This window comes from Rattus norvegicus, chromosome 4 (assembly GCF_021556685.1).
Source record: "Rattus norvegicus strain SHRSP/BbbUtx chromosome 4, alternate assembly SHRSP_T2T, whole genome shotgun sequence".
In the NCBI taxonomy this organism is placed as follows: domain Eukaryota; kingdom Metazoa; phylum Chordata; class Mammalia; order Rodentia; family Muridae; genus Rattus; species Rattus norvegicus.
Genome location: NC_141537.1, coordinates 171,826,052 through 171,842,057, shown reverse-complemented (window position 1 = coordinate 171,842,057; position 16,006 = coordinate 171,826,052). Strand labels below are relative to the sequence as shown.

Here is a 16,006-nt window from a genome sequence, read left to right as displayed (position 1 = left end):
TACATACACACACACATACACGCACACATACACACAGAGAGACACACAGACACACACACAAACATACACATACACACACAGACACACACACACACATACATATACATACACACACCTACCCATACAAAACACACATACACACACAGAGACACAGACACACATATACATACACAAACACAAACACACACATATATGCAGGTGTGATAAGCAAATAGATAAAGTATTAATGGGAAACTGCATACAAAGTCTTGTGATTTCACTTCTGCTCTCTCTCTCTCTCTGTGTGTGTGTGTGCGTGTGCGTGTGTGTTTGTGAGTGGTGGGTGTAAAGCTAAAATGTAAATCAAAATAGTGGCTCTCTCCAGGCAATGGGTTTTGGATAGTTAACACTTCTTTTATGATTCTCTCTGTATTCTGAGCTTCTGCTAATGAGGGAGACACACTGTGCGGTCTTCAGAGACTTCAGACAGACCAATATTTAATGGGGTAAAAAGAAAGCAGGACCACGATTTCCAAGAACGGAATTTGGTTTCTCGTCACAGATAGATAAGACGTAGGAAACATAAACAACATCTGTGAGCGAGCAGACTCTGAAAGGTCGGGAGCAGTGGAAGGGCATCCAGACTTGAGCAGGAAATGTGCTTAACAGTGGATGTTCGCGCTTCCACACGCCTGGGAGACTCACCCCAGAATACAATAGATAGAAAACCTGAAGCTCCCAGAAGAAATATATATTCAAAACTGTGAATCCAACAGCCACCGTCTCCAGATGAGGATGTTTCAAACACACAGTGGAGAAGCAGCAAAAACCTACAACTTTTAAAGCCCGTGCTTCCTGCGGAGGGCAATCATCCCGGACAGGGCTATCAGCTGCCCCAGGCGAGCCTGACACGGGTCCACCTTAAGATCGCATCTCCCCAGCTGCGCTGCACATGCCACTGCTGTTGCTCAGTGAAGGCCTGGGGCTCCACAGATAACCGGACTTGGCCCCACGTACTCCTGGAACATGCCTATTCTTGCCATTCTGGGAAAGCCAAGGCTGAATTGCTCAGCCTGACCCTGAACAGACCCTTGGCATTCCCCTGGAAGCGGACTAGACAGAGGAGGGTTTTCACCTTCTCTAAACTAAAAACCATTGTGTGCGCGCACATCTGGCCCTTTCGCGGAGACTTCAGCCTTTCAAAGGAGCGAGACGTCTACCTTGGAGGAAGCTGTCGTGGGTTGTTGATATTCAACAGAAGTCATAGTTTCGGCAAGAGCAGAAGCTCAGACACAGACGGAAGGGGAAAAGCCGGAGGAGGATTCTAGAGTGTATTCAGGGACGAGGCTGCTGACACAAACCACCACAGCTGCCCACTAACCAGTAGATCTAAGAGAACACGGCTACCAAGTACTTCAGACAGAAGAATGGCGCTGTGGTTTCCAGGAGGGCAGCTCACTCTGCTGCTGCTGCCGCTGCTGCTGCTGTTGCTCTGGGTCCAGCAGACACCGGCGGGGAGCGCTGAGGTAGGGGCTATGGAGAAGTGGATCTTGCGTGATCAACGCACCAATAGGAGAGTCACCTGGTGGCCACCTAAGTGATAAGAACGTAACCACTGGCAATTAAGAGGAAATAATGTTAGTAAAGAGTGATGGGAATAATTGCTATAAAAAAATTTAAATTTATGTCATAAATCTGGCATGATAGATGTGCCATTGAGTTATTTTGCTGATTCTTTTAAGTATTAAAATACTGTTTCTACAGGACAAATAATGTGCAGTAAGCTATTTGACTTGAAACTTTTATACAGGGAGCACACGTTTGGAGTATTCTAATTTTAAAGATATAAAGATAATTTAAGATATATATATATATTAAAATAAGCTAAGATAATGGATAATACAGGAAATATTTGAGATCTGGCAACATGTGTTGGAGTTCATTTTGATATTTGACCGAATGTGATTCTTGGCTTGGATTAATGAAAGCTTGTTTTAAAATCTGATGTACTAGTTAACATCATTCAATCAGTCTTTAAAATCGAACCTAGATTGTATGCAACTGGACAGCATGGGTGATGCTACTACTGATGAGCTGAGGAAAGCCAGTGAGCCTCTTTTCAAGTCTCCAGCTTCGTTTCAGCACTCCCTAGGCAAGACTCAACTGTTTCCCCACTCCCAAGGGAGTGCCCTTTCCAAGCCCCTCCGTACCAAAGAGGGGCTTTCCTAGGCAAGGTCCCACCTTTTACTCACTCTGCTCCCCTGGAAAGACTGCTTTCTCCATGAGCATTGGAAGCATAGCTGCAAGCATGGGGTTCCATGATGCTCTCCACCCTGGAGCCTGGGTAGCCTTATGTCTGTGGCATAAGTGCTTTCCCCCAGGACAAGTCCTTACCTGAGAGGCCTCAGTCCTGTACTGCTAGCAACTGGGGAGACAGGTCTGACAGGCTCTGGAATTTACTCTGAGGTCAACTTGCCACCAGGCTCAGAGGTATGCGGGCCCCCAGGGCCTAATTAAGGAAGAAGGTGATACCTCAGCTTCCTTATTTACTGTATTTTTCCTCCTCCTTTCCTCACCCCCAACCCCCCAGAATTGAAGTCGGCAAGAAGGTTATTTACTGAAGTCTCTCTTAGAAAACCTAATGCTACTTATCATTCAAGGTTGTTCTTCAATAGAGTTGAAAGATTTAATTTAGGGTGGCTGGAAAGATGGTTTGGTGGTTAAAGTGCTTGATGCACAAGCGTGAGGCCCTGAGTTTGGGTCCCCGGAGTACATATAATATCCAGGAGTCAGGGAACGCGCATCTGGAAACCCAGCATGAGCAGTGGGAAAGGGTTGCAGAGATAAGACAGGCAGATCCCTGGAGCTCCGGAGAGCACTAGCTGACCACTCAGCTAAACTGCCAAATTCCTGGCTCGGGGCAGGACCTTGTCTCTAAAAGTTAAGTGGAGAACAATGGAGAAAGAACCATGTCACTGACCCCTGCCTTCCGTGTGTATGCGCACACACAGCAGGATATACAGTTAAAAGTGTATCTATGAACATAAGGTTGCTTTCAGTCTGTGGGGTGGGTGGGCTGGCACAGGGTCCCACACTGCAGTGCAGGCCATCCTTTAACTCACCATGTAGTCAGGCTTGTTCAAACGCATAGCAATTCTCCTGTTTTGGCCGTCTAAGTGCTAGGGTTATAGGCATGAGCCACCACACCCGGCTCTTTATGCTTTCTGACACCCAGGAGAGACCATGAGGGGGAGGAAACTGTAGGAAGTAGAAAGTGTAGTCAAACCATGAGGTAAGTGCTTTACTGTCAACAAACTCAGATACGGAGTTTCGAGTTTCGTGAGTTCTATGACAGAGAACGCTTCCTCCCTGGGGAGATGAGTCTTGGAGCTTTCCATATTATTATTATTATTATTATTATTATTATTATTATTATTATTATTCCAAGCCTAGCATGGAGTCACTATGATAGCCGCAGCTTGATCATTCCGAGTGAAGTACTTCAGCCAGCACTTGTAAGGCACAAACATCTGCAACCTCATTCCCATCTGATTTCACTCATGCAAACCAAGATTTCTTCTTCTCTCAGGCTGCTCTTAAGGTCGACGTGGACTTGACACCGGGTTCCTTCGATGATCAGTACCGAGGCTGTAGCAAACAGGTGCTGGAGGAGCTAAATCAAGGAGACTATTTCGTGAGGGAGATAGACACTCATAAGTATTACTCCAGGGCGTGGCAAAAAGCCCACCTAACCTGGCTGAACCAGGCAACGTCCCTCCCTGAGAGCATGACTCCTGTGCACGCTGTGGCCATCTTGGTTTTCACCTTGAATCTCAACGTGAGCTCTGACTTCGCCAAGGCCATGACCAGGGCTTCGGGGTCTCCTGGGCAGTACAGACAGTCATTCCACTTCAAGTATCTGCACTACTACCTCACCTCAGCCATCCAGCTGCTGAGGAAAGAGAGCTCTACCAAGAACGGCAGTCCGTGTTACAGGGTACACCACAGGATGAAGGACGTGAACATCGAAGCCAATGTGGGTTCTACCGTTCGATTTGGCCAGTTCCTCTCTGCCTCCCTGCTGAAGGAGGAGACACAGGTGTCTGGAAACCAAACACTGTTTACCATTTTCACTTGTCTGGGCGCCTCCGTGCAAGACTTCTCTCTCAGGAAGGAAGTCTTGATCCCTCCCTATGAGTTATTTGAAGTCGTGAGTAAGAACTGCAGCCTCAAAGGAGATTTGATAAACTTGCGGTCTGCTGGGAACGTGAGCAGGTACAACTGCCAGCTGCTGAAAGGTGAGCTTGCTCTGAATTGGATCTGTACGTGTGAGAACCAGAAACCACCTTCATTTATAGAAGGGATTTTTTTTAAAGATTTATTTAATTATTTTATGTACAGCATTCTGCCTGCATATGTGACTGCAGAAGAGGGCACCAGATCTCATTACAGATGGTTGTGAGCCACCATGTGGTTGCTGGGAAGTGAACTCAGGACCTCTGGAAGAGCAGTCAGTGCTCTTAACCACTGAGCCATCTCTCCAGCCCTATAGAAGGAATTTTTATTTGTTTTTTTTTTTCTTGAGTGGGCTCAGAGTAGGAGAGTTGAAGACAGGGAAACTGGCCCCAAGTGGCAATGAAACTGACCAACTAAGTTTACTTTCTGCTTCAAGTCCCACCCTCTTCTTCCTTTTAAAAGAAAGAGTCTCTGCAGTGGACATTGGGTCCCTATCCATTGAGCTGCGTTCCAGTGACCCAGGAGGTGGTTGTAAACCTAGGCACTACAAAACTCTACATATATGATGTTTTTGCCTATATATACACACCTATGATAAAATTGAATTTATAATAAGCCAAAGTATTTTAAATGGTCACTCTCCCTACCCCAAACTACCTTATTGTAGCTTACTGCCTCTCCTTGCTGTAATGTGAGAAGACATGAGAGGAATGGCCTGGGCAGGTAGCATATACTAGGTGGAAACCCTGGAAGAAAGGACATGTGGCGTCCCACTAGGGACAGACCAAAATTACACAAGATTTCATCTTGCTACTCAGATTGAGACTCAATCTAGTTTATGAGTGGTGACATTTCTGAAATACTTCATGTACAATTTTCATAGCACACTTGATGAGAAAAAAGTCATTAAAAGTAAAATTGATGATTTTACATTCTGTATTACATGGAAAACATAGACTTTTAATAAGCCTTGACTGCCACCCAAGTTCCAAGTGCCAGGGAGTTGACCATTCAGAAGCAAGCCAAGAGCTCAAACTGGTAGCAAAAGGAGATTCAAAGGAGGAAATATGAAAATGAAACATTTTAATTATTCTACACTGCCCTGTCCTCCCTAATTATTCTGTTGTCCCTCACATGACCTATACTGGTTACCATAGCAACGTGTTTTCATGTTTCTTAAAAGGTTCAGAGTATGCCAACTAATGTTAGTTTGTTTTTCTCCCTTAAGTGGTTTCTTTCAGCAAAACAATATGTGTGCCAAACACACACACACACACACACACACACACACACACACACACACACACTGCTCTTTATCACTGGATTTACAAAGAAGGATTTATGTCAAAAATGTTTCAGATCATCAAAATTCTTGGCATGCGTTCTAGAAAAACACAGGCACTGTTTGTAGCAACTTAGTTTTACCTATGACCTTTGCCAGTGACAAACCATGGTGTTGTGGCCTTGGGGGAGGGGTTTAGCCTCTGTGCCTGTTGCTACTCTTGAAAAAGAAAGTTATCTTTTGAACATACACTGAAGATTCCGGTGAGAAGAAATACCTTCTCTTAACATGTGCTGCACCACTGACCCTGAAGTAGAGTGACTGTCTCGGGGAGTGGGTAGAGTGGTTTATTCTGTCTTATGATTGTAATCCTGACACTAGGAGAGAGAGGCTGAGGTGGGAGGATTGTTGCAAGTCCAAGGCCAGCCTGGAGTACATAGTGAACTCTAGGCTGAGTCCCAGTCTGAAAGAACCAGTAATAGAATCTGACCTGAGTTAAAAGTGAGTGAATGGAGTCAGGGTCAGCAGCTTGTGAGGATGCCTGAGCCCCTGAGCTGGTTAGTCTGCTGTGGCAATGACGTGACAGGACCTACGTGTCCACTACCTGCTCAAACAGAAGCAAGAAACTGGGAAGGCCTTTGCATATGAAGGACGGCTAATGACTTAATAGTATAAACATGTGCTTTAGTGAGACTGACAGAGAGGTCAGAGACAGACACGGAAAGAGAAGCTCTACATTTTCAGTGCCTACTTTTTCCTAGGGAATATTCTAAAGATGAACAGGAAGGAAAAGCTAATTTAATCTGGTAGCATGGCATTTAAAAAAATACAAAACTGGGGGCTGGAGAGATGGCTCAGTGGTTAAGAGCACTGACTGCTCTTCCAGGGGTCCTGAGTTCAATTCCCAGAAAACCACATGGTGGCTCGTAACCATCTGTAATGGGATCTGATGCCCTCTTCTGGTGACAGCAACAGTGTGCTCATACATATAAAATAAATAAGTAAATCTTAAAAAAAAAAATTGGGGCTGGAGAGATGGCCCAGCCAGTGAGAGAACGAAAGGAGCCGCAGAGGAAGAGGTAGCAGGTGCTAGGAACAGAACCGAGCAGGACCAGGGGCTGGGGATGCCGTGTGGGATGGTTGCTGTGTTAAGGTGGGCCATTGGGAAAGCACCAGAGAAAGTAACACTGAGTAAAGGGGGCGGGAGGAGAGTTAGTCATAGAAGTATCTAAGGAAAGAGCCTCCCAAGGGGGAATCAGCCTAAAGGACATTGCCCCTGCCCGCACACACCTGTGACAGTGACATCCCTCTGCCTGCACCACACCTGTGACATTGACATCCGTCTGCCCGCACACACCTGTGACATCCCTGTCCACTGCATGTACTACACCTGTGGCATTCACAGACCTCTGTCTTCACTACACCTGTGACATTGACATCCCTCTGCCTGCACCACACCTGTGACATTGACATCCCTCTTCCTGACACCTGCACCACACCTGTGACAGTGATATCCCTCTTCCTGACACCTGCACCACACCTGTGACAGTGACATCCCTCTTCCTGACACCTGCACCACACCTGTGACAGTGACATCCCTCTGCCTGCCACCTGCACCACACCTGTGACATTGACATCCCTCTTCCTGACACCTGCACCACACCTGTGACAGTGACATCCCTCTGCCTGCCACCTGCACCACACCTGTGACATTGACATCCCTCTGCCTGTACCACACCTGTGACATTGACATCCCTCTGCCTGCACCACACCTGTGACATTGACATCCCTCTGCCTGCACCACACCTGTGACATTGACATCCCTCTGCCTGCACCACACCTGTGACATTGACATCCCTCTGCCTGCACCACACCTGTGACATTGACATCCCTCTGCCTGCACCACACCTGTGACATTGATATCCCTCTGCCTGCACCACACCCGTGTCAGTGACATCCTTCTGCCTGCCACCTGCTCCACACCTGTGACATTGACATCCGTCTGCCTGCACTACACCTGTGACATCCCTGTCCACTGCATGCACTACACCTGTGGCATTCACAGACCTCTGTCTTCACCACACCTGTGACAGTCACAGCTCTCAGCTACAATTTTATCAATTACAAAATGAAGACAAGGAAAATAAGTACCCTGTAAGTTTGTTGTGAGGACTGAGTAAGCTAACAGATGTTGTGGGAGGCTGGGTGACTGAGCCAGTAAATCCCGGGCTACACAAGCTAGAGCACCCGAGTGGGGATGGCCAGCAGCCAGGTTGTTGTAGTCCAGGTTCCTACTGCTTCTACAAAACACCAAGAACAGACAGTAAGTCAGCTGGGGAGAAAGGGGTTTAATCAGCTTACGCCTCCATCTCGCTGTTCGTTATTAAAGGGAGTCACGGGTTGGGGGTTTAGCTCGGTGGTACAGCACTTGCCTAGCAAGTGCAAGGCCCTGGGCTCGGTCCTCAGCTCCGGAAAAACAAACAAACAAACAAACAAACAAACAAATAAATGGAGTCAAACAGAACAGGAACTCACACAGGGCAGGGTCTTAGAGGCAGGAGCTGATGAAAGGCCATGGAGGGGTGCTGCTGACTAACTTTGCTCCCCAAGGCTTGCTCAGCTTGCTTTCTTACCGAACTCAGGACCACTGGGCCAAGGATGATCCCACCACAGGCTGGACCTTCCCACACTGATCACTAATGGAGAAAATGCCTTACCTGCTGGATCTCGTGGAGGCATTTCCTCAACTGAGGCTTCTTCCTCTCTGATGAGTTTAGTTGTGTCAAGTTGAGACACACACACACATACAAAAAAATCAGGTGTGGTTACACACATGTATAAACATAGCACTGAACGGGGACAGGAAGTGACAGGTGGAACCCAGGGTGAACAGACAGCCATGATAGCCAACCAGTTAACTCCAGGGTCAGGGAGATACTGTCTCAAATAAATAAATAAATAAATAAATAAATAAATAAATAAATAAATAATAATAATAATAATAATAATAATGTGGAGTATGATAGAGGAAGACACTCAGTGACCTCTGGCCTCCACACATATGTGCATGCATGTACATGTGCACTTTTACATGCACCCACATAGAAATGTTAATACATTTTTAATGCCAAGGGCTCAAACAAATGGAGAATAACCATGTTAGCTTTCATGCAGTGATAGAAGGATGATGGTGACAGGGATGAAGGGGATGGAGTGGTGCTGTTGTGACTGCCGCTGGTGCCAGGGCCTGAACAAGTCTCTCTCTGTTCTCATCATATGCAAATAACTGAGTCAGGAAACCAAAGAGGACCCTGCTTGGTTCCTCATCTTCATACCGTGGCAGTGCCTTGAGGGACCAAGGGTTTATTTTGGCTCATGCTTGAGGTGGTGCAGTTCATCACAGGGGGGAAGACCCTTGACAGGCGAGTCTACAGGAAACAGGAAGCAGACAAGAAATAGGGCCCGCCTCCAGTGAGCAATTCTTCCACCAAGGCTGCACCCAGTAAGGGTTAGCGTACAGCACCACCCGCAGGAGACTGAATGCAAGAACAGAGCCGGCAGGGCATTTGCATTCCAACCCCATAGAGAGTTCTTTGGGATTTTAAAAGGAACTGACGTCAAAGGTTTCCATTGGAGGGCCGTTGCATTAGGTCAGGGAAGAAATGAGCTACTTTCCAAAGACAATTCTCTGCTGCTGGGGCTGGTGAGCGAGCTCTTCAGTTAAGAGCCACTGCAGCTCCTGTAGAGGAACGCAGTTCAGTTCCCAGCACACATTACGGGGGGCTCACAACCACCTACATGGGCACCGGTACTTGTGTATTTCAAAGTACAGTCGGATTATACACAAGACGCAGGGGTAGGTGGATCTCTGTGAGGTAGAGGCTACCTGTCTCCATAGCAACTTCCAGACCAGCCAGAACTGGAGTGAGACTCAACTCCAACATACATACATACATTTATGCACACATACATACATTCATACATATATATACATTCATACAAACACGCATTCATACATCATGCATACATATATGTATTCATACATAATACATACATATATTCATTCATACATAAATACATACATTCATATATACATTCATACATACATTCATACATACATACATTCATTCATACATACATACATTCATACATACATACATTCATACATACATACATTCATTCATACATACATTCATTCATAAATACATATATTTGTACATACATACATTCATACATGCATTCATACATGCACACATACATATATACATTCATACATACAAAGATAATACATACATGCATATGTGCATGCATACATACATTGATACATACACACATACATATATACATTCATACATACAAAGATAATACATACATGCATATGTACATACATACATACATAAACACATACATACTTCTGATTCACTGCCTCACTGTGTAGCCCTGGCTGGCCTTAAACTTGCTAGGTAAACAGTCTGGTCTACAGAGAACCACTGGCTTCTGGCACCTACGTGGGAGGGTTGAGGCCATGTCCCAGCACTCACTACTTAAAAGATGGATGTTTAAAAATCTCTGTCACCGAGCTCCTCTCTAAGTTGTGTCTTCTTTGCTTTTCACAGCTTCCAGCAAGAAGTGCACCCCTGCTCCAATGGTTGTTCTTTGCCTCTGTTTGGTCAGTGTCCTTATCTCGTCCAAAAGCAGAGAGCATAGGAATCTACCGGCTCCCTTTTAAAGGAACTATTTAAACTTTTCGCTCCTATTTTGCTACCAGAGTCTGAGGCTCACACTTCCCACCATACCACAGAAGACTAGTGAGAGAGAAAAGTCTGAAATCCCTACCTAAAGGTGTCTATGTCGGCTACTTTACCCAATAGCTGTCACCAAGACCAGGAGGAGAGCTTCACTTGACTTCTAAACGTACAGAACACCAGAGCCAGAAAGGTTTGGTATCAGAAGCACCAAGAACTACAGAAGCAGATATGGGGCAGGATATCAAACCTCAAGACATGCTGCCCCTTGTGACTCACTTCCTCCAGCCAGACTCCACCTCCTGAAAGATTCCACAGCCAGGAAAAATAATGCCACCAACCGGAGACAAAGTACTCAACACATGAGACATTCAAAACACAGTAAGCTCTTAGTGCTCAGTGAGAGGAGCCCTTAGTGCTTACGGGAGAGGAGATGGGAGTGCAGACAGACAAGGGCAGAAATCCCTGCTCTGAGAAGGCATCGCCCTACACAGACCTGTCTTTGCTCTGCCCTCCACAGGAACCTCACAAAGGACCACTCTCCTGCAGCCACTCAGCCAGACCTGGAAAAGGCTGTTACCACACGATGACTGAAAGCTGAGCATGGCGGCATCCTTGGCTGTCCATTTGTCCTTCCCTCCGTGCCTCTGTCTTACCCATTCAAGGTCCCCAAGGGCCACACTTGCTTGCCCATTATTTGGCCAGAGATCCATGACGAAATGACAATCCGAGGAGGACTCTCAATGACTTCTGGCCTCCATACATATGTGCATGCATGTACATGTGAGCTTTTACACGCGCCCACATAAAAACATTAATACACACATTTTTAATGCCAAGGGCTCAAAACAGATCCAGAGCAACCATGTTAGCTTTCATGGCTTTGATGAAAACAATGATGACAGGGATGAAGGGGATGGAGTCCTGCTGCTGCGACCGCTGCTGCTGCTGCTGGTGCCAGGGCTGCTGAACAAAGAGTCAGGGTATGTTTCTGAAATTCATTTTAGGAGTGCAGCAGTCAGAATCTCTCCTTTGAGTGATTACAAAAGCAGCGCACATGGGCACTCAGAGTTGCTGGCAGCTATCTCACCACCAAGAAAGAAGAATTTGCCTCCCTGAGAAACCAACTCAATGGAGGCAGCGCTACGAAACAGAGAGAAGACAGGCCAGAGTGCGCGATGAGCCTCTAGTGCGAACCGTGCCGGAACCGTACAGTCAGCGTCTTGGTTGCATGAGTTAATAAATGATGTCCGTGCTGGTGCGATGTAGGCTATGTTTTCTATCTAAGCAATTGGAGAGGTTCGGGTGAGCAGACTCCCACTGTTTGCTTTTGAAATCGGTGACCCCAAGTAGTAACAAATCAATGAAGAGCCAGCAGAGAGGCAAACGACCTTTCTCCAGAGATTTTTATTAGCTTTCAAGATCGGATCAGTGTGCTCACAAAACAGAAGACACGCATGGGAACCAGAGAGAGAGAGAGAGAGGATGTGTTAGTGTGGGAATGCTTAAGCAGTAGAGAGAGACAGAAAAAGAAACTGGAGCCTTATCTCAACAGACCTGATTGTTTATTCCAGAACAGGGTGGGACAGACACTCCTGAGGGAAAGGGGTACCTGGGGCCAGGAAAGGCTCTTCACAGGGGGGAGTGAGGGTATTGCTTGCACCCATAAGGGGATAGAGCAGTTCCAACGTCTCTTTCTGTGGGCTTGGGATGCAGCCGTGTGGCATGATTGAGGTCCAGATGCAGGACAGATGACTACCTGTTATGTAGCCTCAGGAGCTGGCACCTCTGACTCTCCATTCTTTCTTTCCTCCCTCTCTGTGACAGGCTGACCCAGTGAGGTCATTTGTAGGCACCCTGTCTTATGACCAAGGCATTCTACTGGTTAATAAAAACTTCATCCATACCTGAAACAAGTTCCTACATGCATGTCCCCAAAACATTATTAAAAAATGGGATTTAGGCATGCTACTGTTGCTGTAAAATTATAAAAATTGCTGTCTTTTATCCTGCTCTAGGTCTGACACCATAATGACCCAAGAGATCTGTTTGATCTCTTCATCTCAGTCAGCAAAGCCTCTCACCCGCTTTGCTCCATCCCATATCACACTGCCGATGGCTTCTCTCTGAGCCCGGTGACAATCTCTCTACCTAGCTAGTTCCCAAGGCAGGTTGCCACCATGCCAGACATACACAACCTAATTTCGTGGTGGCCCAGTGTCTCCAGTCATCACATACTCTCTGAAATTCAATTAGATCACCACATGAAAGAACACACAGCACAACAACCTCTGATCCAATTGATAAGATATAATTGCCCACCTAGACACACAAAGCCCTGTACACATCCATCCCTTAAGAATATTCATAACAACCTTAAATGTACAGAGTGGAATTTTAACATCTGCCTCCATGTTCTCTCGGCTGCTCCTCCTTCTCTCCTTGCTCCAGTCTCCTCCTCCTCCTCTCTAAAACTTTTCGCCTGCCCACCCTTCTTTCTTGTCCAATGACAGGCCTCATTCTATTTTGTACCTGCCTTCACCAGCATAATGACATCATCCTACATGCTGCTGTATTGACTAAATGGAAAGCTTTATTTCAAGCCTGTATAGAAAAGTATCTGTTGTCGGGGAGGCTATGTGTGGAAGCCAAGAGCCAAGGCGAGAATACGGAAAAGCTGATCATCAATGACTACCAAAATATCTCAGCTTCATTGTGCACTAGGAGATACGGAATATAAACTACCAAAATTCAGAACTGGAAACATTTCCCACACTTTCCCTCCGGAAGTACACAGTGTACAAGCAGACCTGATCTCCAAAGGCCTGCTACTGAGGCTAATGGAGGGAGGAGTCTGGGGGGGGCAGCTTTGTGCTTTTGAGCTCTCACTACCTACACGTGCCACTCTTGCCCCTTGAAGGAGAAGGAGATAAAAAGTAGCAGAAATGGAAACCAACTCTTGTGCCCCAGAGAGAGGTATGGGAGGGGCTGTGCTACAATCCAAGAAACAGAATGAACAGCTAGAGATGTAAACCACCTATTGGATGTTCAGCCTTCAACATGCCGTCTATCCACAGTGGGGAATCCCAGACTGCCAGGGCTGTCTTAGGTGGGGTTTCTATTGCTGCAACAAAACACTGTGAGCAAAGCAACTTGGGGAGGAAAGGGTTTATTTGGCTTCCACAGCACTCTATCACCTAAGGAAGTCAGGACAGGAACTCAAGCAGGGCAGGAACCTGGAGGCAGGAGCTGATGCGGAGGCCACGGAGGAGTGCTGCTTACTGGCCTGTAGAGTTTACTTGGTTTGCTCTCTTATAGAGTCTAGGACCATGAGAATAGGAATGGCGTAGCTCGGTCTGGGTCCTCCCTCATCAATCACTTAAAGAAAACGCTCTGCAGGCATTGCCTACGGTACAATCTTACAGAGGCATGGTTGGCTGAGGTTTCCTCCTCAGATGAATATAAAACTCTCCGGCACAATGAACAAGAATTTCCACAAATAATTCCCGTCAATCTTTGCACAGGGTCTTTGGTAGCTACCTAGGGGACAGCTTTGCAGTGAGCCCTGGAGAGGTAACAGTGAAATGACATTGCAGGAAAAGAAGGCACCCAACACCTGTCATATATTTCTTTTATTGTGCCATATACATACATTTATTGATCTGTGGGATATGCAAAGCATCAGGGGTTAGATGGTAAGAATAGGGTGGGCGAGATGGTTCTGAGGGCAAAGGTGCTCGCTGCACAACTTAATGACCCGGATTTGGTCTGAGGAGCGCGTGGGAAGAGTCACGCACATCTGCAGTCCTAGTGCTTCCACAGTGAGATGGGAAACAGAGACTGAAGACCTGCCATGAAGCCCATGGGAGGCCAGCTGAACAGAAACACCAAGAAGGACCTTGCTGTAAACACAAGGTGGGAGGGGAAACCAGCTTCCAAAGGTTACCTTCTAACCACCAAACGTATACCAAGGGCATGCTCACAATCACACATACACAGCAGTAGTTCTTTTCTTTTTTTAACTTTCAAAAGTTGAATATACTTGAATAGGTCTCTCATAAATTTGTAAGCTCTGAGAAGAAATTTAAAAACAAGCCACAAGAGGAATATCAAAAGAAAGGAACACTGTGATGGTTTGTATACGGTCGGCCTAGGGAGTGGCCTTGTTGTAGTCGCTGTGTCACTGAGGGTGTGGGTTTAAGACCCTCACCCTAGCTTCCTGGAAGTGAATCTTCCACTAGCATCCTTCATATGGAGATGTAGAACTCTCAGCTCCTCCTGCACCATGCCTGCCTGGATGCTGCCACGCTCCTGACTTGATGATAATGGACTGAACCTCTGAACCTGTAAGCCAGCCCTCATTAAATATTGCCTTTTATAAGACTTGCTTTGGTCATGGTGTCTGTTCACAGCAGTAAAACCCTAACTAAGACAGAAGGTGGTACCAGAGACTGGGGTACTACAGTGATAGGCCTGATCATGCTTTTCTTTGGAAGAATGCAGATTTTGGGACTTGGGATTTGGAAAGGGGTGGAATGCTTTAAATGGGGCTTAATGGGCCATCCTAGCAGGAATGTGGAAGACTTTGTTACTGGGAGTAATTTGAACTGTGCTGACCCACAGAGGTTTCTGAGGAGAAGAATTTCAGAATATGGCGTAAAGATTGTTTTTGTGGTATTTTGGCGAAAAATGTGGCTGCTTTTTGCCCTTGTCTGAAAAGTCTACCTGAGGCTAAAGTAAAGAGATTTTTATTAATTTCATTGACAAAGGAAGTCTCAAAAAAGCTCAACAGAGGCTTCATTCTCTGGCTAAGTCTCATGAAGAGCATTTTGAACAGCGTAGCAAGTTTAGAAAGGAAAAAATATAAAATAGGAAGTGAGATGGAGCCAAATCTTGTGCCACTACAAACACCCGTCTTATGTTTGTGAGAATCCAAGCAAACGATGCCCTGAGGAACCAGGAAGCTTTGGATGGAGGCAGCATTTGACCCAGGTTGTAGGATGTATAGTGGGAGGGAAGGGGGAGAAAAACAGTCAGTCACACATTGCATGTGGCAGTGCTCTGTGGCTGAAATGAGTATGAGCCATAGACGCTTGAAAATGGGAAGAAAATGAAATTCCTCTAGACCCAGGATAATGAAAGTTTTGAGCAGAGAAAAGGGTTTGTTTAGGTGAGACGTGGGTAGGAAAGAGGCAAGTAGAAAGGCACCGCAAAGCAGGGGTGGTCCTAGAACTCACAGAGGCAGGAAATGGTTAGATGTGGCAGAGAAAGGAGTAAGATGGTTGAAGGATTTAAAGCCACACAGCTTGGGGCTGGCAAGAGGGCTTTGTGGCAGAGGTACTTCCTGCTAAGCCTGATGACCTGAACTTGACCCCCAAAACCTATATGGTAGGAGGATACTTCCGAAAGTTGTCTTCTGACCTCCACATGTGTGTCACGTACCCACTTACACACACACATACACACACATACACACACATACATACACACATATACATACACACCTACAAACATACACACACATACATATATACACACATATGCACGCACACATACATACACACATACATACACACACATACACACACATATACACACATACACACACATATACACACATACATACACACATACACACGCATACACATACACACATACACATACACACACATATACACACATACACACACATATACACACATACATACACACATACACACATACACACATACACATACACACACATACACACACATACATACAC

At 46.1% G+C, this 16,006-nt stretch overlaps 1 protein-coding gene and 1 long non-coding RNA gene across 4 annotated transcripts; one reads left to right on the top strand and one right to left on the bottom strand.

Moving 5' to 3' along the window:
- Positions 1 to 228: 228 nt before the first annotated feature.
- On the top strand, positions 229 to 14,625 carry Art4 (ADP-ribosyltransferase 4). Of its 3 annotated transcripts, none has more exons than XM_087657761.1 (3): positions 229 to 1,505; positions 3,569 to 4,277; positions 10,369 to 14,625. In XM_087657761.1, exons 1-3 carry the CDS (start codon positions 1,407 to 1,409, stop codon positions 10,407 to 10,409), a joined length of 849 nt encoding a protein of 282 aa, XP_087513887.1. In that variant the 5' UTR covers positions 229 to 1,406; the 3' UTR covers positions 10,410 to 14,625. The 3 variants fall into 3 exon arrangements, with proteins under 3 accessions (XP_087513887.1, XP_087513886.1, NP_001166980.1); XM_087657760.1 differs by having other exon boundaries at positions 297 to 1,505; positions 3,581 to 4,277; positions 10,114 to 14,625; NM_001173509.1 differs by having other exon boundaries at positions 1,172 to 1,505; positions 10,114 to 11,506.
- LOC147995120 (uncharacterized) lies at positions 457 to 2,408 on the bottom strand. The gene is made up of 2 exons (XR_015687118.1): positions 2,232 to 2,408; positions 457 to 1,594 (listed from the first exon to the last, which is right to left on the bottom strand). It is a non-coding gene; the product is annotated as an uncharacterized LOC147995120 (long non-coding RNA).
- Positions 14,626 to 16,006: the final 1,381 nt, after the last annotated feature.

What these genes read in the sequence shown, in the direction of transcription:
- Art4 (NM_001173509.1), top strand. Translation starts at nt 1,407, where the DNA reads ATGGCGCTGTGGTTTCCAGGAGGGCAGCTCACTCTGCTGCTGCTGCCG. An exon ending in CACCGGCGGGGAGCGCTGAG is followed by an intron (nt 1,506 to 3,568) that starts GTAGGGGCTATG and finishes TTCTTCTCTCAG; the next exon opens with GCTGCTCTTAAGGTCGACGT. An exon ending in CAACTGCCAGCTGCTGAAAG is followed by an intron (nt 4,278 to 10,113) that starts GTGAGCTTGCTC and finishes TGCTTTTCACAG; the next exon opens with CTTCCAGCAAGAAGTGCACC.